Source organism: Pelophylax lessonae (genome assembly GCF_965119305.1).
Source record: "Pelophylax lessonae genome assembly, chromosome: 4".
NCBI classification, from domain to species: domain Eukaryota; kingdom Metazoa; phylum Chordata; class Amphibia; order Anura; family Ranidae; genus Pelophylax; species Pelophylax lessonae.
The window spans coordinates 573,858,093-573,882,242 of record NC_138771.1 but is presented as its reverse complement, the minus strand read 5'-3'; the positions used below and the strand labels follow the sequence as shown (position 1 = coordinate 573,882,242).

The 24,150-nt window shown below is 41.7% G+C and overlaps 1 protein-coding gene across 1 annotated transcript in view; it reads left to right on the top strand.

The window, feature by feature from the left end:
• HTRA4 (HtrA serine peptidase 4) overlaps positions 1 to 24,150 on the top strand; it is a 94,959-nt gene that overhangs the window by 54,489 nt on the left and 16,320 nt on the right. The window contains exons 2-5 of the mRNA XM_082255225.1: positions 3,731 to 3,830; positions 9,180 to 9,384; positions 12,534 to 12,728; positions 14,407 to 14,439. Coding sequence (XP_082111351.1) covers positions 3,731 to 3,830; positions 9,180 to 9,384; positions 12,534 to 12,728; positions 14,407 to 14,439 — 533 coding nt within the window. The remainder of the gene's footprint in view (positions 1 to 3,730; positions 3,831 to 9,179; positions 9,385 to 12,533; positions 12,729 to 14,406; positions 14,440 to 24,150) is intronic.

Below are 24,150 nucleotides of genomic sequence, written 5' to 3'. Positions count from 1 at the left end.
GGGGTCCTGTGCAAGCTGAACATTGACTCCAAGCTGGTTGATCTAAGGTTCTGCCTAAATCAGCTTCCCGTTTTGATTCATAGGAGAGAGTGCGAGGGCCAATAGCATCCATAAGCAAGGTGTATAGATCAGACACTAAGCCTTTCAGGACAGGATCCTTACAGCAACAGTTTTCAAACAGAGCTAGCTGTTTGGGGGATCCTGGCTGGCATTTAGGTAGATTATGTCAAGTGCCAGGAAGTACCAGGAAATCGTAAACATACCTGGTTCCTCTGCCTCACCACCAGCGGAATGCCAATGCATGGTTACAGGCAGGGGAAAATTGATGGGTGTCCAGGATCCTCGAAAGCGGCAGGTGAGGGGAGATTAAGCAGGCAAAGTCATCCACAGATTTAATAGGCTGTGGTCAGTCTGTTCTAATATATATAGTAATACAACACATTCCAATATGGTTAAAAACTGATACATTCATTTAGGTCCGGAATCCTATTAGCTTTTAGCAAATTAATCCATTTGCATTCAGTCTGTAAGATGTTTTTATCAAAGTATGTGGTCTTTCGAAAACATGGTCAAATGCAATAAAGAAACCCCAACTGGAACGATAATGACGGTAAAAGGTAAAATGTCTGCCAATTGGATTGCTCATGTTCCCATTAGTAATATCATGAATATGATCATAGACTCAACAGTGAAAGGGTCATTTTTTTTACATGTAGTAGGTGCTACATTGACATTTACAAGGGAGTGGGTATGTTGCAGCAGTAGTTTGACCAAGTGTGAAATGTTGTGGTTTGCATTTTTGACCATTAAAGGAGAAGTTGGGTAAAAGCTCTTTTAGCCCTACTTTTCCAGGGGATCACAGAAGTGTACTTTGTTGTACTTTGTTGTGCAAGTGACATAGTGCAAAAAGTATTTTGTGCAAGCTTGAGTGCTGTTTGTGCCTGGTTCCCAGGGTCTCCCCTGTAGTGAGTATTCCACCACGTGTTGAAATATTTATACACCACACTCACCAGATGTCGTGACTCCCTTACTACACAGCAAGGGAACTCGGAGGCTTGTAGGTCTATGAGAGACCTGTCCCGCAGATCCTTACCCCTCCTTGTTATGATCCCTGTGTTTCTCCCAAAGTTTAATGGGCAGGCAAAAAAAATTTAAATGGAGAGACATGCCTCTCATAGTGTAAAATCCTAAGATATGTTTATTCAAATAAAATAATTGTAATAATTAAAATTGTAAAAAATGGGCCAATAAAACATGCAGAAAATGGACACGGCCTAGAGCCTGGCATGCGTTCCACTCACTAGGCCGGAAGTGATGCATGGGAACAGCCACTTAACGCGTTTCGTCATCAAACCGCGATGTCTTCAGAAGATAGGATTTAGCTATTCATGTTATCTCCATTTTCTATTACAAATACATTTTTATTTGTTTGCAAGTATCTATAGTTCCTTTCCAGTAAGTAGTAAATCTCTGTAAGGGCCTGTGTCAGTAGGCTTTTGTTTGCTTTAAACAGGTTTTGCATTACCACACACGTCTATGGGAATCAAAGATCACTTAAAGCAGGTCAGAATGAGGTCAACTGCAGGTCAAAGGCCCCTGTGAATTAATTCTGAATCATTCACAGCTCGGAGGAAGATGGTGTGCCCCTGCAACACGTCAGCTTGCTAGTACACGGGAGGTTGTTGGAGCATTTGTACCTTGCACCACATGGCCTTTCCCGACTCACATGTTTTTTTACACTGCACTTTTGTGAGTGTAGCACCCTCCTAGGTAGGTGCTAGGTAAAATATATGTATGGCTTTGTTCTGCTTATCAGGAGAGCCTGATCGGTTAGTTTAGACTGTCACATGTTTCCAAGTGTGATTCACTGGGTCTGAGGGAGTGTCCCCACTGTAGCCAATGAGGGAGCTCATTGGACAGTGGAGGAAACCTAGCCAGTGGCACACTCTGTTTTATGTCAGTTCCAGTGGGAGGGCATTCCTGCAATACATCCTTGGATTGCACATAAATAGGAGTGGAGCATGTGACAGGGGTCTTTGGGCAGGAAGCCAGGTCCCAGGAGGAGGGTGACAGCTGTTTCTCCTCCTGTTGCTGAGGAAGGTGGTCCAGGCAGTCGGCCTAGGGACCAGGGGTTGAGCTGTGCTGCAGAAGGATCCAGTGTGCTGACCAAGTGGAGCTACTGGGCAGAAAACTTCTGGAAAAACAGTATCGTGAGTACTCTGCCCAGGGTTCTGCCTAAGAGAAGGAACCACTCCAGAGAGGTCAAGGGGATCAAGGAGCCAGCTAACCCAGAGTGTTACAGTTAAGGGGGTGCCAGGAAAGCCCTGAAGATTAGGGGTTAAAGGGGGTGCCAGGAAGGGCCCTGAAGTTGCTCAGCAGTGCAGTCTATTATTAAAGTCAGCTACCTCAGGAAAGGAGTGCCTTAGGAAGCTAATAGGACTCCTTCACAGTCCAAGTTGAAATACAGTAAGCGGCCTAGCTGTGACTAGCTCAATCAGCGTTAACCAGCGTCAGTCAGCATTTTTTTTGTACAGTCCCTGCCTTTTTTGTGCATAGTTCAGTTATTGGAGTATCCCACTCATCCCTTCTCCTATCCAAGTTACAAATAAAAACACAAAAACCAAAGAAACTGGACTAATCCTTGTCTGAGGTAAAAACACTTGAAAAAACATGCCAGAATGGTCTACTGTTGCTAATGGTAACCCAGGGCAACCCCCACACAGCAGCTCCCAAGGGAGTAGTGCTACATGAGTATGCATTTTAATGGTTTTATTGTTTTTGAATAAGATCATTTTTCTCGGGGAATGCAGTAGGTGTTTGTGCCCTCCCTGTTTGTTATCTTTATAGAAATGTCCTAATCTAATGTCAAACTGAGGCAATCAACACAAGCCCAAAGCTGTCAACACATGCCTTGTTCTGCTGGTATTACATTTCCTAAACTGCAGTGATCTATATTGTTGATACATAACTGGTTTTACTCTTGTTTTAAAAAAAACATTAGTGACACATATATTCTACCTGCCACATAAGAGAAGTGAAAACCCTTTGTTATATATTAAAGTAGAACTATAAGCAAAAAAATATATATTTTTTTCATTTTGGATAGAGTAAGGGAGGGTTATAACCTCTATCAAATTTTGTTTTGCCAACTGTGTCCCATTGGGAAGATTTACTATCGCTTCCTGTCCAATACAGGAAGTGAGAGGAAATCCCTGCAAATGAAGGGAATCCTTTGTGGGCCCCCCAGGTCACCAGAACTAGAGTCCCCATAGGAAGATTTTCTATCTATTACTTTTATGGGGACAACTCAAAATGTGTGATTTTCTTTTACTTTCACACTTTCAATGAGAAAGGTAAACAGGACAAATAGAGAACGTGCATCTCCCTAACGGTTGTGGAGGCAGCAAAAAAAAAAAAACGTAAAAAGGGGCTCTAGTCCCTCTCCACTCTATTCAAAACTACAAAAAAGTTTTGCCTTTAGTTTTACTGCAATGCTAGTTTGATTTGCTCTTTATGAAATAGTTTTATTGCCAAAATATAAACAACTGGACTGCAACTTTTGCCTATTTTACAAATGTTGCCACTAAGTTTATGCATGCATGATATACAGAATTATGTGTAGGCCAACACCCAGGGTTCATAAGTCTGACTTTAGTCACTGTCCAAACAAAACTGACTGAGCACAGGATGACACTATGGAAAATGAATAGCTCTATAAATGTCTTTAAAGGTTCCCACTACCCCGACAGCCTGAGATACAAGTTTAATTTCATCGCCGATGTGGTGCAGAAGATCGCGCCGGCTGTCGTCCATCTGGAACTCTTCAGAAGGTAATATTCTGATGATAGGAACCTGCTTTCTTTCTGAATTACTGCAATTCACTTGGTTCACTTTGCTTCTAACCTAGTCAAGTGATATTTTCAGGGTCACAGAATTTCAGGATCTCCTTTCTTTTGTACCTGTATATTTCATTATCAATATGAACAAGTGAGAATGTTCATAGAAAAGATCAGTCCACCCAAAAGCGACTTTCCGATTTCTGTTAGATGCTGTCAAGTATAGCATTTACAGTGTCTATCAAAACAAAACCCTTTTTTTTCTAGTTTTGCACAGAGCGGGAAAGGACTGAAACTCCTGTTGGGTTTTTACTGCTAATTGGGCTCTGTTAGAGAGATGTCCCCTCATTTCCTGTTCTGCTGACAGTTTCACGACTCAGGAAGTAAGGGAAAATCTTCAACATCGAAAACAATAAAAATCTTAGAAGGTCTAGAATTAGCGTTGCCACCTGTCCAGGATTTGCCCGGACAGTTTTGGGTTTTAAATCATGTGTTCGGGTTTCAAGTGGACTGAACACATTATTCCGACCGGGCTGTGGCTCTCCAAGTAACCAAGATAGTCACACAAATCTGTTGCTGTCCGGGAGCTGCGGGGGGCTGTCTGGGGGCAGGTTTGGCATCTCTGGGCAATGAAAAGAGATAACACCACTCAGGCTAGTGAAAGTCCATGATTCAAGGTGGGTGCTGAACCTCGGCTCGCCGCCAGAAGCATGAAAGAAGAAAATGGTCGCACACCACCACGGAATCCAATGAAGAAAAGTTCCTTTATTCACATAAGTGGTACAAGGTACAGCAGAGTAGCAGTAGTGAGCAAGCATGTAGCAGTCGTGCGAAATGCGTCTACTGTCATACCCTGCTGTACCTTGTACCATTTATGTGAATGAAGAACTTTTCTTCATTGGATTTCGTGGTGGTGTGTGACCATTTTCTTCTTTCATGGCATCTCTGGGGGACAGGGCAATGATGTCAGCAAGAGCAATTTGGCCATACCCACTGTTCACTGCAGCACACTATGTACCACACTATGTAGCACACTATGCACCACATTCTAGGGATGATCGAACTTTTCAAAAGTTCGGTTCGACCAGAACACCCGAACTACCCGAAAGTTCGGGCCGGATTTCAGAACCCCATTGAAATCAATGGGACCCGAACTTCGGTAATCAAAAAACACCATTTTGAAGCCCTAAAACCCAATAAATGCCTCTAAAAAGTGCCTAGGGTTCTGGGTCATGCCCCAGGGACTATTTTTCACACAAAAAAAAAGTTCTTAAAAATTGTCATTTTTGATAGAGAGCCAATTATTGAAAAAATTATTGAAAAAATTATTGAAAAAAAAAAAATTAGATTTCTTTGGATTTAGTGTCTGGGGGGTCTACCTGTGAAGTTTCAGCTCTGTAGCATGTCCAGAACCAGAAAAAAAAGTTTGTTTGTATTAGAATTACTATAGAACAGGGATATGGCTCCGCTATTTTCACACCTTGCCGGTTTAGTAGCAGGCATTTTTTTGGGCATTTTTTGGGGGTCTTTGGAGGCAGGCATAACATCAGAACTTCTGTGTAGGGGTATATATACACACACACTTATATGTATATATACACATACACATATATAGGTGTGAAAGTAGCAGAACACTATGATTGCGCTAATGAAATAATTAACACCCATATGGCTTCTCTGCTATAACACCTATATATGTGTATGTGTATAAATACATATAAGTGTGTGTGTATATATACCCCTATACAGAAGTTCAGATCTTATGCCTGCCTCCAAAGACCCCAAAAAATGCCCAAAAAAACGCCTATCATACAGTGGGTACGGAAAGTATTCAGACCCCCTTAAATTTTTCACTCTTTGTTATATTGCAGCCATTTGCTAAAATCATTTAAGTTCATTCTTCTTCCTCATGAATGTACACATAGCACCCCATACTGACAGAAAAACACAGAATTGTTGACATTGTTGCAGATTTATTAAAAAAGAAAAACTGAAATATCACATGGTCCTAAGTATTCAGACCCTTTGCTGTGACACTCATATATTTAACTCAGGTGCTTTCCATTTCTTCTGATCATCCTTGAGATGGTTCTACACCTTCATTTGAGTCCAGCTGTGTTTGATTATACTGATTGGACTTGATTAGGAAAGCATCACACGTGTCTATATAAGACCTTCCAGATCACAATGCATGTCAGAGCAAATAAGAATCATGAGGTCAAAGGAACTGCCTGAAGAGCTCAGAGACAGAATTGTGGCAAGGCACAGATCTGGCCAAGGTTACAAAAATATTTCTGCTGCACTTAAGGTTCCTAAGAACACAGTGGCCTCCATAATCCTCAAATGGAAGACGTTTGGGACAACCAGAACCCTTCCTAGAGCTGGCCGTCCGGCCAAACTCAGCTATCGGGGGAGAAGAGCCTTGGTGAGAGAGGTAAAGAAGAACCCAAAGATCACTGTGGCTGAGCTCCAGAGATGCAGTCAGGAGATGGGAGAAAGTTGTAGAAAGTCAACCATCACTGCAGCCCTCCACCAGTCGGGGCTTTATGGCAGAGTGGCCCGACGGAAGCCTCTCCTCAGTGTAAGACACATGAAAGCCCGCATGGAGTTTGCTAAAAAACACCTGAAGGACTCCAAGATGGTGAGAAATAAGATTCTCTGGTCTGATGAGACCAAAATAGAACTTTTTGGCCTTAATTCTAAGCGGTATGTGTGGAGAAAACCAGGCACTGCTCATCACCTGTCCAATACAGTCCCAACAGTGAAGCATGGTGGTGGCAGCATCATGCTGTGGGGGTGTTTTTCAGCTGCAGGGACAGGACGACTGGTTGCAATCGAGGGAAAAATGAATGCGGCCAAGTACAGGGATATCCTGGACAAAAACCTTCTCCAGAGTTCTCTGGACCTCAGACTGGGCCGAAGGTTTACCTTCCAACAAGACAATGACCCTAAGCACACAGCTAAAATAACGAAGGAGTGGCTTCACAACAACTCCGTGACTGTTCTTGAATGGCCCAGCCAGAGCCCTGACTTAAACCCAATTGAGCATCTCTGGAGAGACCTAAAAATGGCTGTCCACCAACGTTTACCATCCAACCTGACAGAACTGGAGAGGATCTGCAAGGAGGAATGGCAGAGGATCCCCAAATCCAGGTGTGAAAGACTTGTTGCATCTTTCCCAAAAAGACTCCTGGCTGTATTAGATCAAAAGGGGGCTTCTACTAAATACTGAGCAAAGGGTCTGAATACTTAGGACCATGTGATATTTCAGTTTTTCTTTTTCAATAAATCTGCAACAATGTCAACAATTCTGTGTTTTTCTGTCAGTATGGGGTGCTATGTGTACATTCATGAGGAAGAAGAATGAACTTAAATGATTTTAGCAAATGGCTGCAATATAACGAAGAGTGAAAAATTTAAGGGGGTCTGAATACTTTCCGTACCCACTGTACATTGGTTACTACGCTCAGACCATGGACTGGACCAGCACCCAGTCATCAGAGGGAGGATGACTGGAGCAGCGTTGCCTATCCCATTTGTTGTGTACATTCCACAGCTGTTTTCACTAACCCCGCTGAGGCTCCCACAGGAATTCATAGACGACCCCTAAACGCATGTACAGTATCTCACAAAAGCGAGTACACCCCTCACATTTTTGTAAATATAATTTTATTATATCTTTCCATGTGACAACACTGAAGAAATTACACTTTGTTACAATGTAAAGTAGTGAGTGTACAGCTTGTATAACAGTGTAAATTTTCTGTCCCCTCAAAATAACTCAACATACAGCCATCAATGTCTAAATCACTGGCATTAAAAGTGAGTACACCCCTAAGTTAAAATGTCCAAATTTGGCCCAGTTAGCCATTTTCCCTCCCCCAGTGTTATGTGACTCATTAGTGTTACAAGGTCTCAGGTGTGAATGGGGAGCAGGTGTGTTAAATTTGGTGTTATCACTCTCACTCTCTCATACTGGTCACTAGAAGTTCAACATGGCACCTCATGGCAAAGAACTCTCTAAGAGTCTGAAAAAAAGAATTGTTACTGTACATAAAGATGGCCTAGGCTATAAGAAGATTGCCAAGACCCTGAAACTGAGCTACAGCAGGGTGGCAAAGACCATACAGCGGTTTAACAGGACAGGTTCCACTCAGAACAGGTCTCACCATGGTCGACCAAAGTAGTTGAGTATACGTGCTCAGCGTCATATCCAGAGGTTGTCTTCGGGAAATAGATGCATGAGTACTGCCAGCATTGCTGCAGGGGTTGAAGGGGTGGGGGTCAGCCTGTCAGTGCTCGGACCATACGCACACTGCATCAAATTGGTCTGCATGGGTATCGTCCCAGAAGGAAGCCTCTTCTAAAGAAGAAGAGGAAAGAGCTATTAATTTCTCAAGAAAGCCCATAGTTTGCTAAGGACAAACAGACTAGGGACATGGATTACTAGAACCATGTCCTGTGGTCTGATGAGAGCAAGGTAAACCTATTTGGTTCAGATAGTGTCAAGCCTGTGTGACAGTAACCAGGTGAGGAGTACAAAGACAAATGTGTGCCTACAGTCAAGCATGGTGGTGGGAATATCATGGTCTGAGGCTGCATGAGTACTGCTGGCACTGGGTAGCTACAGTTCATTGAGAAAGCCGTGAATGCCAACATGTACTGTGACATACTGAAGCAGATCATGATCCCCTCCCTTTGGAGACTGGGCCGCAGGGCAGTATTCCAACATGATAACGACCCCAAACACACCTCCTAGACGACCACTGCCTTGCTAAAAAAGCTAAGGGTAAAGGTAATGGACTGTCCAAGCATGTCTCCAGACCTAAAGCCTGATGAGCATCTGTGGGGCATCCTCAAACGGAAGTTAGAGGAGCGCAAGATCTCTAACATCCACCAGCTCCGTGATGTCGTCATGGAGGAGTGGAAAAGGACTCCAGTGGCAACCTGTGAAGCTCTGGTGAACTCCATGCCCAAGAGGGTTAAGGCAGTGCTGGAAAATAGTGGTGGCCACACAAAATATTGATACTTTGGGCCCAATGTGGACATTTTCACTTAGGGGTGTACTCACTTTTGTTGCCAGCGGTTTAAACATTAATGGCTCTGTGTTGAGTTATTTTGAGGGGACAGCAAATTTACACTGTTATAAAAGCTGTACACATTTACTACTTTACATTGTAGCAAAGTGTAATTTCTTCAGTGCTGTCACATGAAAAGATATAAAAAAATATTTACAAAAATGTGAGGGGTGTACCCACTTTTTGAATGAGGTAATAAACAGCTCATAGAAGCATTCTAAAGTAATTGTATGAGAAATAACAGGTAAAATTTTTTCTGTGTCAGGTCTCCATTCACTGGTCAGGAGATGGCTGTGTCTAGCGGCTCGGGATTCATTGTATCCGAAGATGGACTTATAGTGACCAACGCTCATGTCCTTACTAACAAGCAGCGGATTAAAGTGGAAGTGAAAGATGGAGCTCATTACGATGCCAAAGTGAAGGATGTGGACCAGAAGCTAGACATCGCTCTGATCAAGATTGACCCTGATGTGCGTTACATAGGCTAATACCACTTTCTATGGCTTCCCTGGAGACTTAAAAAAAAGATCTTTTGAGAGAAAGGTGGAAGCTGCCATTGTTAACCTCTGTTTCTATATAGGCTAGCACCCTGGCTGCCATGCCAATTCAAACACTTTAATAGTTTGAGTAACTGGCCCAGAATTTGCAGCAGATCAAGAGTTCTGATTTCTTTCTGGGTCAGTGACTTAGAAACCATAAAAGTCACTACATCAGCATGGCAGTTAGGTATTTTTCTCCAAAAGCTCAAAAATGAGAGCCTTCATATTTATCTCATCCAAAGTTTACTGTGCCTATGATAAACTGAGTTGTTTTACCAGTCCAGCTAAAAGGTAAATAAGAGCCTGAAAATATGCCTTTCACTGAAACAACAGGATTCCTGGCTCCCTACAATAGATGGAGATGACCAATTCCAGAAGTTTGGTCCCATTTTCTATACATATACTGTAAATAGAATGACTGTTAAGGCTCAGCTTTGCCTGAGCCTGAAGCAATGACCAATACTTTTCCATAATGTAACGCCTTGCTCCTGCCTTTTCATGGAGAGAAAAGACAATGCTCTAAAGCTCTACATTGACCACAATACTTTCAACATCTCCTACCTGTAAGCAACCCCTTCTCTACTGCTCCCTGTCTGAACAGTCCTGATTGGACAGGAAAAATGACACGGTGGGCACCTGATTCTTACCATACCATGAGAAGTTAGCCCCTATACCACCTATCACCTTCTTATGTACATGAAGGGAAAATAGAAATGATGAATTAAGTAATGTTTTGTCCTGCTGGATTACTGTTATGAAAAGTTACACATTAAATGGAGATGATAGTAATAATGGAGTGTAGATATTTCAACCAGAGATTTAATATAGCTACAATATGTTACTAAAAGGGTTTATATTCTTTCGGTTCTGCAAAAACAGGGTGTTTCTAACTTATTTTCAACCATTCCTTAGTTCTGTATGTGATTGGTGGAAGTGTCTTGGAAGATTCTGTCCAGCAGACTTCTAGCCAATCAGTTTTCTAGAAGTGTGTTGACAAGTGACTTTACTTTTACATAGTTACATAGTTAGTCAGGTTGCAAAAGGACACAAGTCCATCTAGCCCAACCAAAAAAAAAAGAATGAAAAAAAAAAAAACCAGAACCATGCAATCATATATACAAAACCCTTTACTCACAGTTGATCCAGTGGAAGGCGAAAAAGCTCAGCAAAGCATGATCCAATTTGCTACAACAGGGGAAAAAATTCCTTCCTGATCCCTGAAGAGGCAATCGAATATTCCCTGGATCAACTTTATCTATAAATGTTACTACCCAGTTATATTATGTACACCGAGGTAAAAATCCAGGCCTTTTTTAAAGCAATCTACTGAGCTGGACAGAACCTCTGGAGGGAATCTATTCCACATTTTCACAGCTCTTACTATGAAGAAACCTTTCCGTATTTGGAGATAAAATCTCTTTTCCTCTAGACGTAATGAGTGCCCCCTTGTCCTTTGTCCTTGATCACCTTAAAGTGAATAACTCAATACCAAGTTCACTATATGGACCCCTTATGTATTTGTACATGTTGATCATATCTCCCCTTAATCTCCTCTTCTCAAGAGAGAATACATTAATTTATTTTAATCTTTCCTCATAGCTGAGCTCCTCCATGCCTCTTATTAGTTTGGTTGCCCTTCTCTGCACTTTCTCCAGTTCTCCGATATCCTTTTTGAGAACTGGTGCCCAACACTGAACTGCATATTCCAGATGAGGTATTACTAATACTGTATTTTCTGGGGTATAAGACTACTTTTGAACCTCAAAAACAATCCCCCAAAAATGGGGGGTCGTCTTATACGCCGAGTATAACTTCTTCAAGGTAACTCAAGTATAAGTATTACCAATAGATGTAATCTCTCAAGACACTGGCTGTGTGGGAATCCTGTACCAGTATACCGTATGTACCGTAGCTTTGGCTACATACTGTGTACCGCGCTGAGCCAATCAGGGAGAGCGATGTACTGTATACTATTATTAAATGCAAAGTCTGCTTGGATTGGCGGAGTAACATCAACCCGCCTCTCTGACTCTGCCAATCTGAGCAGGCTTTGCATTCAATAATAGAATACATCGCTCACTGTGATTGGCTCAGCGTGGTATACTGTATGTAGCCGAAGCTACGGTAGATACGGTATACCGGTACAGGATTCCCACACAGCCAGCGTCTTGAGATTACATCTACTGGTAATACTTATACTTAGGGTACCTTGGAGATATTATGAGAGATTACATGTATTACAGTACTTGGGGAACCTTGGAGAGCTATGAGAAATCTGATGTTTTTCAATGGTGTTGCCTTGCTTCAGAGGGGGGGTAGTCTTATACGGCGAGTATAGCCCAAAACCTATGTTTTAACTTCAAAATTAGGGGGGTCGTCTTATACGCCCAGTCGTCTTATACGCCGGAAAATACTGTAATTTGCCCTTCTGGGCACTGAAAAATAACATGAAGTACACAGTCCTCCCTGGGCCATTCTGTAATCTGACATTGCTCCCCTATAAAATAAATTAACAGCTGATAAGTACATTTTGAGGTCGTGTTCCATGCAGTGTCTGTGTTTGAGCCTCATGTCATTGGGTTACTATAAAAGAACCTGTGAAAGAATAAAGGGGGTCTTAATGAGAGGAAATGGAAATAAGAGAGAGATGTGGGTCTAGGTCAACCTGCAGCTGCCTGGGAATAATGAAGTGAGCAAATCGCTAAAGGTGGTTACATCTAGTCTTCACAAAGATGGAGGATCCTTCTCTAATTGAATGAGCATTGGTCAGGGTATAAACTGAGAAGATACTTCCCCAAGAGTGAATAGAATCTCCAAGTATTAGTGTAGGGACAGGGGAGTTTTGATGCCCTGTCCCCAGAGTACCAATGCCAGAACATGTAGAAGTTGTAAGTCTTGACAAAAGGAAAGTAAATAAGAGCTCTGTCACTTGGATGGTGAAGTTTGAAATTTTAGTAAGGATAACAAGTACAAAGTGTGCATCTCAAGGACAAGCCTCACCCTCATTATATACATGTGTGTAGAGTTTACACAGCCATTCTTGCTTAAGAATATGACATTAATAAATCTTTTTTTTACAGGCACCTCTCCCAGTCCTCATGTTAGGTAGATCGTCAGACCTGAGACCTGGAGAATTTGTGGTTGCTTTGGGAAGCCCTTTCTCTCTACAAAACACGGTGACCACTGGGATTATAAGTACCACCCATCGAGGAGGGAAGGAACTGGGCTTGAAAGATTCTGATATGGAGTACATCCAGACAGATGCTATTATTAATGTAAGTCACAAGTATCTCTCACATTATAGATTACATTTTTCTAGAGAAGAATTGAAAATGGTAACAAATGTCTAATTAAAAAAAACAAAAATTGTTTGTAGTTTGAAAAATATTTCCAGAAAATAAATTGATATAATATGTGAACTGCTAATACTTTCCCCCAAAAAGTCCACTTGGTTTACCTTAATCTTCCAAATATGTGCATGGTGTTGAAGGGTCTGCTTTCTGAAATCTGTGTCACTTCCTTTTTCCATTTTTGATCTATCACCAATTATAAACAGACTTCTAATGCAGAGTCTAATTTGATTTGGCTGTAATAAACAAATTAGTACGGACAGTTAAGCAGTTAGTATTTTATATATTACATAATACTTGAGTTTGGAGTTTTAGATGTGTTAGAGTTTTTGCAACTCGATATTATCTATATGAACCTGCCAGTTGGTCAGTAAAAAGCCCTTGTATCTTTACCAGCACGATACATACAACATTATATAACAGTGAGGGTATTTAGCAGACATGGGAGTAAGTCACACATGTGCAAGTCACAAGCAAGTCTCAAGTCTTAACCTTCAAGTCTCAAGCAAGTCTCAAGTCTTAACCTTCAAGTCTTAAGCAAGTCCCAAGTTACTGTGGTGAAAAGCAAGCAAGTCAAGTTGCGTCCCTGCTAGAAGTCAAGCAAGTCAAGTCAAGTCATTTATTTTGGTCAAGTCACAAATCAAGTCAAAATACTGATCTACCCCAAGTTTCACCTTTAAATCGGTTAAAAGTCAGTGGTCAGGAAAGGTTTTGCTTTATTTTCAACATTAACAAAACTGCTTAGTGCTTTTTTCTTGGCATGTTAAAGAAACACTTTGAATGCCCAAACAGCTGAAAATCCTTCGTCCGGTCATGTTTCAACACCACAGTCACTAAAAACATTGCAAGTATTTCCATTGTTAAACAGCCAGTGTCCTAAAAATCAGAACACACTGAGGTGTTTTAAGTGACTGTGGTGTCAGAAACATAACAGGCACATTCATTTTGCTTTAACACATCTTGAGAAAATGCAAATATTTAATAACTTAAAAAAGTAAAGTCATTTTGAGTCACGTCTCAAGTCAAAGTCAAGTCTCCAATCACGTCGAGTCTTTTATTAAATTTAGTCAGGCAAGTCTCAAGTCCTCAAACTGGTGACTTAAGTCTGACTTAAGTCAAGGCATGTGACTCGAGTCCCCCACCTCTGGTATTTAGGGTACAATTTTAGAACCTGCTGTTAGAATAGTTGCCAACATTTGAAAAAAATTTCCAGGGACACTTTGCAGTACAGCCCACTCCACATAATTAATCTCCGCCTACTTATAATCAGATTATAGGGTCTATTCAAAATAGAGAGAATTACAGGAAATTAAAAAGGGAATTTCCTTCCAGGGACAATGTAAATTACCCAGGACAGGCTCCTATTTGCCAGGACTTCCCAGCAAAAACGGGAAAGTTGGCAAGTATGTGATAGGCAAAGTAAGGTGTACTGATGGTGGCATATGTAGAACTTCTGTAGACATATGTAGAACTTTATATCACCACAAGGAAGGAACATTCTTCATTAAATAATCAATTCTTTATGTGATCGTTTTTTTTTTTTCAATTTGCAGTTGATCTTTCATCTATGGTAATTCACAATGTATTATTTTCTTTCAAACAGTATGGAAATTCTGGTGGACCCTTGGTGAATTTGGTGAGTACTCATTGTACATCTATAAATGGCAGGTATATTACTTTGCTTGTCTGTACTCTATAGGTGCAAATTCATACAAACTCTATCCTGGGACAATGGGGTTGATTTGTAGACTGCAAAATCTGGTCAGCTCTGTAAAGACACCAACAAGCCTACATTTTTTTTGGTCAAAATTTATATGAACAAGCTGAAGTTAGAAGCTACAATACACAGCTGCACCAGACTTTGCACTTTTCCAGTTTTACTAAATCAACCCCAATGCCAGGTATTAAAAATTTCCCTAGAAAAGGCACCTCATTTTGAAAAAAAAATCTGCCTTTGCCCAAGGCTACATTCAGTCTATTTATAATATTTCTGTTTTTTTTTGGAATAGAATCAACCTTGACACTACATTAGAAAAATAAAAACAGAGCCAGTTTGTAAAAGAACAGACTTAAAGTGTTATTAAACTCAAAACCATAAAATGTAATATATTGCAGCTTACCAATCATTAGATGTGGTGGCTGCATTGGGTTTCTTTTTTGTAAGGTTTTTTTCCTTCTATTTTCCTGGTGATTTGGCCAGTAACACACCTCCTGTATTAGAGTGAGTGAGCACAGGGGGCATCTTTAAACAGCAGAATTGTCAGTCTGGGGGAAGGAAGTGTTAGATGTACTAGCAGATTTAGATACACTCACTAACAAACTGAAGCCAAACTCCAGCTAACACTTTATAATCAGGTACAGCAAAACATTGTTTTTTTCCCTTTTTTCCTTTTGGGATAAAGATTTCTTTTATAAATAAATAAAACTGATCATTGTAACTGATACATCTGCAAAAGAACTGATTCTTTTGACAAACAATATACTAACAATATAGATCACCAGATGAAAATAGAACAATGAAAGCCTTAAAAAGAAAACAAATGCAGCCATCATATCTAAGAACTGGTAAGCTGCAATATAATAAATGTTTGCTTTTGAGTTTAAGACCAATTTAATACTTACCTTTCCATAAGGTCACTGAAGGACACACAGTATTGGATGTAGTAGCCTTTGGAAAGAACCACAGTGCCCATCACTCCCTCTGGAAAGGTTATTGTTAAATGTGGAGGTAATCCGTAAGTGGAACTTAAGCCACATTTATTCTTGTGCTGGGTGGAGTTGTAGGTTGGGTGCAGCGTGTGCGGTGGCAATAATTCACACAGTCAGGTGCAGGGCAGAATTTGTATTGGAATAATTGAGCAATAGTTACAATAATCAAGTGGGCAGGCTACCTGGATGGTTCCAGGAACATGAAAGGAGCAGATTCCAGCCAGACTGAAAGCATCTGTTGAGAATGCGGCCTGGCCATCTAGTGCCCAATCGGGAGGGTGCCCTGAAGAGTCCCGACCCTATGCTTTCCCTCCTCATCAGGAACCTTTAGCTAACGCTAGTACTGTCCCTAACAGGCCAGGTGCCTGTTCCTACTCTACCAACTCCCAAAATGCAAGCCAAACCTGGGAGCCAGAGTCTTAAATAGGTTCTGCATGACCCAAGATGACTGCTAGAGTCATATAGGGCAGCAGCATCTAATAGAAAAGCTTCCCCATTGACCCAGGAAACCATAGGGGAACATTGTTCCTCTTGACTTCCTTTCCCACAGAAGTGCTGCTGCGGAATAGCGTTACCTACAGACAGTGGAAAAAGTAGACTGCACCTGCCTACAAAGTGACTAACCAATACCACTAAAAGTATTGTTATCTTTTAAAGCCCAATCAAAGTCACAGAAATAGATAGACATTTTAATCATGATCTCCATTATACTGGTCTTACCTCTACTATTCTGTTACAGCAGTTGTGCAGGGTGTCTAAACCTGACTGTGTAGTCCAACAGACAGCACCAGATTGAGCCCTAGTACAGTATACTCAGTAATCAGTACTCAGAAACAGACCTGGTCTGACAACCTACTCTGTTCCTCTGCAATACAATGAGGAATTGTCTAATGTAGGGTTTATTTGCAAACATAGAACACTGAAGTGTGAGTGTAAGAAATCATATCATATGGGATACTGGATTATTATCAGAGTTAAAAGGTGCAAGACTTCAACTGGGCATCTATCCTTTTGCTGCTGCCGCTCAAAGTGTTATAAAGAAGCTAGGGAATTTGTTTACAGTTCTTCTACTGACTGTTGGCTTTCTAGTAAAGTTGATTCTCCTGTTTTAGAAAATATGTAAAATTTTGGCGTTTTTACAGTACATAATATTCAGGCCCAAAATGGACATTTAAACATTTGTGCAAAGGATACAAGCTTAAGTCCTGGCATATTTCTTGGAAATAAAAAAAACATATGTGTAGTACCCTCCTAGATAGGTGCTAGCTTGGGTAAATTTAGTTCTGGCTCGTCTTTGTTTCACTGGCTTCAGTGTTGTCTGATTCCCTTTGTCTGTCTGGAAATGTTCTGGAAGATAGTGGGCTGGGAGAGTCTAATTATCAGCTGAATATTTATACATCCCTGACCAATACATGGGGAGAGGTACCCAGGTGGTGGCTGGGAGTGTGTATAATTACTCTGAGACTTAGAGCAGATGAGTCTTGTGCCTGAGGAGGAGATTACAGCCGGGGGGGGGGCTGTTAGCCCCCTGGGCAAGCCTGTCACATGTCTGTGGTTTTTCTGGGACCCAGCTAGGCTAGCTGGGTCATATTCTACTGAAAGTTGCTGAATCTGATTGAGGAAGTTTTTCATCTGCGAATCTAGGCTAGTACCACTGGGAAAGTGACTGGAAGATATTGGAAGGAGGCAAATAATTATCCAAGGATAGTAGTGAGCACAGGCTGGTGTGAGAGATCCTTGGGCTGTGTGCTGCTGCTATCTTTCTTGTGCTAGATTCAGTGTTATTAAATGGGGACAATGTCTGTGGTGTCCTTAAGAGCTCAGTCCATTACCTACTTGTACAAGGACTTTTGCTCACGCTACTGCTGCTGCTAGACCTTTTGTAACAGAATCAGTTCTGCCTAAAGAGAATGTCCCCCTATAGTGTTCTTGAAAAGCTCAGTCCAACATACATTTTCTGCAAGCAAGGACTCAAGCTCACATTCCTAAGAGGATGATTAGCATCCTCAAGTTTGTTGCTAGGAGTTAATGGAATGTCCTACAGATATCCTCTACCTATCCTAGTTACATTTTCATTAAGACATCAAAAAGCACAAAAAAGCATAACCTCTACACTGCTTAATGAGTCTGAATAGTGATCAGAACTGTGTGCTTGGCTGTGAGGCAATTACTGGGAAAGGATCCCTAGGCATCTATTCAGCGGCCCCTGCAGAGGTAGCACTACATATGTAATGGAAACGGATCTGTCTCCTGTTTGTGGCATAGTAAAACATTGTAAACTGTATACAACTTTATGGTTTTTAATGATATGTGGTCCTCTGGGACAGTATAGCTTAAGTAGTTGAATAACTTAATTAGTAACATTGCTTCAGTAGTGTAATGTCTGTGGTGTTTGTTTAATATTGGCATCTACAGTATATAGTATGACTCGAAGAAGGATTGTCCTAAAATGGGAGTTCTATCAGCATCAAGCAAATTAGTTGTATAGAAAGAGTTATCTCGGATAATAGTCATTTTTGCAAAAAAATAAATAAATAAATACAAAGTAAAAATAAAATGTCATAACTTGCTTTACACTGATGATTATTCTTAAAACAAAAAGGTCTACTTTAAACAGAAATCTGCTTACTGTACTGTAGATTAAGTACTGTAGTCATAGCACATCCGGCAAAGAGAAATGCCTTTTATATAAACCGGTCTGTGGAGTAAATCGTTACCAACTGAAAACAATTATTTGGTAAAACACAAAAATTTGGTAAAAACCAAAAACTCTGTGCTAATAAATAGAAAAACCAAAAAGCTAATAATACAATTGTGAAAATGTGTTATAAATCACAACTCAACATCAATGTACAGGGGCAGGTCCAAAACTGGCTACAGGGGTGGTGGCAAAGGGTGGTGGAATGGTCCGGTGTGGTAAGTGGGGTCCCCCATGGATCTCTCCCGGAACCAATTCTGTTTCATTGATTCATAAATGATATAGAGAATGAAATAAACAGCTCAATCTAAGTATTTGCAGCTGATACAAAGTTAAGCAGGGCAATAATTTCTTCGCAGGATGTGGAAACCTTACAAGAAGATCTCAACAAAATAATGGGGTGAGCAACTACATGGCAAATTAAATTTAATGTTGAAAAATACAAAGTAATGCATTTTGGTGCTAAAAATACAAACACAAGTTACCCGCTGGATGGAGAACCTCTGGGGGAATCTAGGAAGGAAAATGAGCTGGGGGTCCTAGTAGATGACAAGCTCAGCAATGGTATGCAATGCCAAGCTGCTGCAAGCAAAGCCAACAGAATATTAGCATGCATTAAAAAGAGGATTTACTCCAGAGATAAAATTACAATTCTCCCACTCTACAAGACTCTGGTTCAGCCGCATCTTGAGTATGCCATCCAGTTCTGGGCAACAGTTCTCAAGAAGAATGTGCTGGAACTGGAGAGAGTACAGGGAAGAGAACAAAGCTAATAAAGGAACTAGATGATCTCATCTATGGGGAAAGACTACAAACATTGAACTTAAGAGGGGTAATGATAGTGATATACAAATACCGCAATGATAACCACATTATAGGAAAAAAACTTTTCAGTGGAAGGGAGTTTAAAAAGACACGCAGACATTCACTGAAATTGGAAGAGAAGTGAATGAACCTTAAACTGCGTAGAGGGTTCTTTACTTTCAAAGTGGTAAGTATGTGGAATTCTCTTCCACAAGCAGTGGTATCAGCAGGGAGTTTAAAAATAAACTATTAGATGGGCACCTAAACGATCACAACATACAGGGATATATGATTTACTATTGACATAAATACATGTACACTCACACACCACAGGTTGAACTCGATGGACTGGTGTCTTTTTTTCAGCCTTACCAATTATGTAACTATGTACCCATAATTACATGTAAACGGAAAGCTGCCAGCATAATTACCCACATACAGATAATAATAATAATCTAACACCATACATGTAAAGTGCTATCCTCAGTGTTCACAAACATAGGTAATGTCCCTTTAAATCTACAATACAAGACGTGCAATTTATGTTTGAAATAAAGTCCCCCCAAAAAATTATTTGTATATTTAAAATAATAAAGGGATAAAAAATAACACCGATATCATCAAAGGTCAAAAAACGCTTGTTATACCACAGTTCCACGCTCCTTCCTGTTTCAGACCTGCTCGGATGCCTTTCCCAGGATCTCATAGACAACTCACAGGACCCACATACAGTGGTGATCGAAAGTTTGGGCACTCCAGGTAAAAAATTGTATTAATGTGCATAAAGAAGCCAAGGAAAGATGGAAAAATCTCCAAAAGGCATCAAATTACAGATTAGACATTCTTATAATATGTCAACAAAAGTTAGATTTTATTTCCATCAGTGACACTTTCAAAATAACAGAAAACAAAAAAATGGCATCTGCAAAAGTTTGGGCACCCTGCAGAGTTAATATCTTGTATTGCCCCCTTTGGCAAGTATCACAGCTTGTAAACGCTTTTTGTAGCCAGCCAAGAGTCTTTCAATTCTTGTTTGAGGTATCTTTGCCCATTCTTCCTTACAAAAGTCTTCCAGTTCTTTGAGATCTCTGGGCTGTCTGTCACGCACTGCTCTTTTAAGGTCTATCCATAGATTTTCAATTATGTTGAGGTCAGGAGATTGTGAAGGCCATGGCAAAACCTTCAGTTTACGCCTCTTGATGTAATCCCCCGTGGATTTCGAGGTGTGTTTAGGATCATTATCCATTTGTAGAAGCCATCCTCTCTTTAACTTCAGCTTTTTCACAGATGGCATCAAGTTACCATCCAAAATTTGCTGAAATTGTATTTAATCTATTTTTCCTTCTACTCGTGAGATGTTCCCTGTGCCACTGGATGCAATACAACCCCAAAGCATGATTGATCCACCCCCATGCTTAACAGTTGGACAGAGGTTCTTTTCATTAAATAATGTGCCCCTTCTTTCTCCAAACGTACCTTTGCTCATTCCAGCCAAAAAGTTCAATTTTAACCTCATCGGTCCACAGAACTTGTTTCCAAAATGCATCAGGCTTGTCTATATGTTCATTTGCAAAGTTCAAACGCTGATTTTTGTGGTGAGGACATAGAAGAGGTTTTCTTCTGATGACTCTTCCATGAAGACCATATTTGTACAAGTATCTCTTTATAGTGGAATAGTGTACCACAACTCCAGTGTCTGCCAGATCTTTCTGGAGGGATCGTGCAGTCAAACGTGGGTTTTGAATTGTTTTTCTCACAATCCTGCGAGCTGTTCTGTCTGATATTTTTCTTGGTCTTCCAGATCTTGCTTTAACTTCCACTGTTCCTGATGACTGCCATTTCTTAAGTACATTCCGAACAGAGGATATTGACATCTGAAAACGCTTTGCTATCTTCTTATAGCCTTCTCCAGCTTTGTGAGCGTCAACTATTTTCAGTTTTCTAGACAACTGCTTAGAAGATCCTATGGTGCTGATTGTCTGGGCATTTAAAACCTTTGAGGTTGTCATCACCTGGTCTTCCCAGACAATGATTGAGAACAATCCATGACACTGGCAGGTCTCAGCCTTGCAAAGGGGGCAGTGCATGCTCTAAATTCTGCAGGTTGCCCAAACGTTTGCAGGCGCCATTTTTTAGTTTTCTGTAATTTTGAAAGTGTCAATGATGGAAATAAAATCTAACTTTTGTTGACATATTATAAGAATGTCTAATCTGTAATTTGATGCCTTTTGGAGATTTTTCCATCTTTCCTTGGCTTCTTTATGCACATTAATACAAATTTTTACCTGGGTTGCCCAAACTTTAGATCCCCAATGTAGATGGATTTCAGGGCATATATCTGACACCAAAGGACAGTGGGACTGCAGGTATTCAGACACTCAAGCAGCTACACCTCTTCCCACATGGACCACATAATTAAAAGGAAGCACACTGCACATAGAGTGATACTGTTTAAAAACTGCTATTTAATACTGTATACGTATATATAAAAAAGTTTGTGTGCAAAATCAGCAAACATTAAAATAATAATTGCGCTATTTAAAGTGGGGCTATCGGCTCGAAAACATAATAATAATAATAATAATCAGACACTGTATCCCGCTGCACTGTTCTGACGCAGCGCTTTAATATAAATAACTTCTTCAGGGGAAATGGAAGCAAGGAGTCTGACTGCTGTACACTGCCTTGTATAAAATACCAGCGCCAATCAATTAGTTGTATAGAAAGAGTTAACTTAAAAAATAGACATTTTAGCAAACATAAATAAATAAAAAGTAAAAATAAAATGTCATAACTTGCATCACACTGATGAATATTCTAAAAAGGAAAAGGCCCTCCTTAAACAGAAATCTGCTTACTGCACTGTAGATAAAGCACATCCTGCAAAAAGAAGAACGCCATTTATATAAACGGGTCCTTGGAGTCAATCATTACCATCTGAAGTCAGTTATTGTATTGCTTTCAGTACCATGGACAGAGCATTGGCAATGCCAAACACTACAGGAACACATTTGTTCTGTCAAGTAGTACTTTTAGATTTATCTGTGAAATTGTCAGGCCTTGTGACTTAGACATTTGATACACCATGCTCCCACAGACACAGATTTTTATACAATTATTACAGGTATCTACCGTATATAGCAGGGGTCCTCAAACTTTTTAAACAGGGGGCCAGTTCATGGTCCCTCAGACACTGTTGGGGGCCGGACTATAGTTTGAAAAAAAAAATATGAACGAATTCCAATGCGCATAATTTTTATTGTTTTATTCATATAGTGGCGGCTGGTGCTCAACACTTTGGGGGGGGGGGGGGCGCAAACAGAAAAATGTAATTAGCATTGCTTTGCGGCAAGAAACGCTGTAAAAAAATTTTGAGGTCACAAAAGTGTGAAAGGGGCCTTTAGTAATCAAGGTATAGTGTGTCCCCATCAATGCAGAGTGACCAGCGTGCCCCCTTTCAATGCAGAGAGACCAGCGTGCCCCCTTTCAATGAAGAGACCAGCGTGCTGTGCCCCCATTCAATGCAGAGAGACCAGCGTGCCCCCATTCAATGCAGAGAGACCAGCGTGCCCCCATTCAATGCAGAGAGACCAGCGTGCCCCCATTCAATGCAGAGAGACCAGCGTGCCTCCTTTCAATGCAGAGAGACCAGCGTGCCCCCTTTCAATGCAGAGTGACCAGCGTGCCCCCTTTCAATGCATAGTGACCAGCGTACCCCCTTCAATGCAGAGTGACCAGCGTGCCCCCCTTCAATGAAGAGACCAGCGTGCCCCCCTTCAATGCAGAGACCAGCGTGCCCCCTTTCAATGCAGAGACCAGCGTGCCCCCTTTCAATGCAGAGACCATCGTGCCCCCTTTCAATGCAGAGACCAGCGTGCCCCCTTTCAATGCAGAGACCAGCGTACCCCCTTTCGATGCAGAGACCAGTGTGCCCCCTTCAATGCAAAGAGACCAGTGTGCCCCCTTCAATGCAGAGACCAGCGTGCCCCCTTTCAATGCAGAGACCATCGTGCCCCCCTTCAATGCAGAGACCAGCATGCCCCCTTTCAATGCAGAGACCAGCGTGCCCCCTTCATTGCAGAGACCAGTGTGCCCCTTTTCAATGCAGTGACCAGCGTGCCCCCTTTCAATGCAGAGACCAGCGTGCCCCCTTCAATGCAGAGACCAGTGTGCCCCCTTTCAATGCAGAGACCAGCGTGCTCCCTTTCAATGCAGAGACCAGCGTGCCCCCTTTCAATGCAGAGACCATCGTGCCATGCACCCTTCAATGCAGAGACCAGCGTGCCCCCTTTCAATGCAGAGACCAGCGTGCCCCCTTTCAATGCAGAGACCATCGTGCCGTGCCCCCTTCAATGCAGAGAGATCAGTGCACTTACCTCTGCAGCGACGGCTTCTCCTCAGTCCCCCGGCATCTCCTCGAGTCCTCCCGCCTTCTCCTCGGCCAATGGCATGAGCTCGCCTTTCGGCCAATCAGGAAGCGGGTCTCTGCCCCACTTCCTTATTGGCCAAGAGGAGGATCCGTGTGACAATAGCGAATTTTCATTCGCTATTGTCACACAAATGGGTGGGCTAGGGAACACTGCTCTGCGCCTCGGGTCCACCCTTTTCTGAAGCCTATTAGAGCCTCTGGCCAGCATACCCCCTTCAATGCAGAGTGACCAGCGTGCCCCCCTTCAATGCAGAGTGACCAGCGTGCCCCCCTTCAATGCAGAGACCAGCATGCCCCCTTCAATGCAGAGACCAGTGTGCCCCCTTTCAATGCAGAGACCAGCGTGCCTCTTTAATGCAGAGACCAGCATGCCCCCTTTCAATGCAAAGACTATTGTGCCCCCTTTCAATGCAGAGACCATCGTGCCCCCTTTCAATGCAGAGACCAGCGTGCCCCCTTTCAATGCAGAGACCATCGTGCCCCCTTTCAATGCAGAGACTATCGTGCCCCCTTTCACTGCAGAGACCAGCGTGCCCCCTTTCAATGCAGAGACCAGTGTGCCCCCTTCAATGCAGAGACCAGTGTGTCCCCTTTCAATGCAGAGACCATCGTGCCCCCCCTCAATGCAGAGACCAGCATGCCCCCTTTCAATGCAGAGACCAGCGTGCCCCCTTCAATGCAGAGAGAATTTTCATTCGCTATTGTCA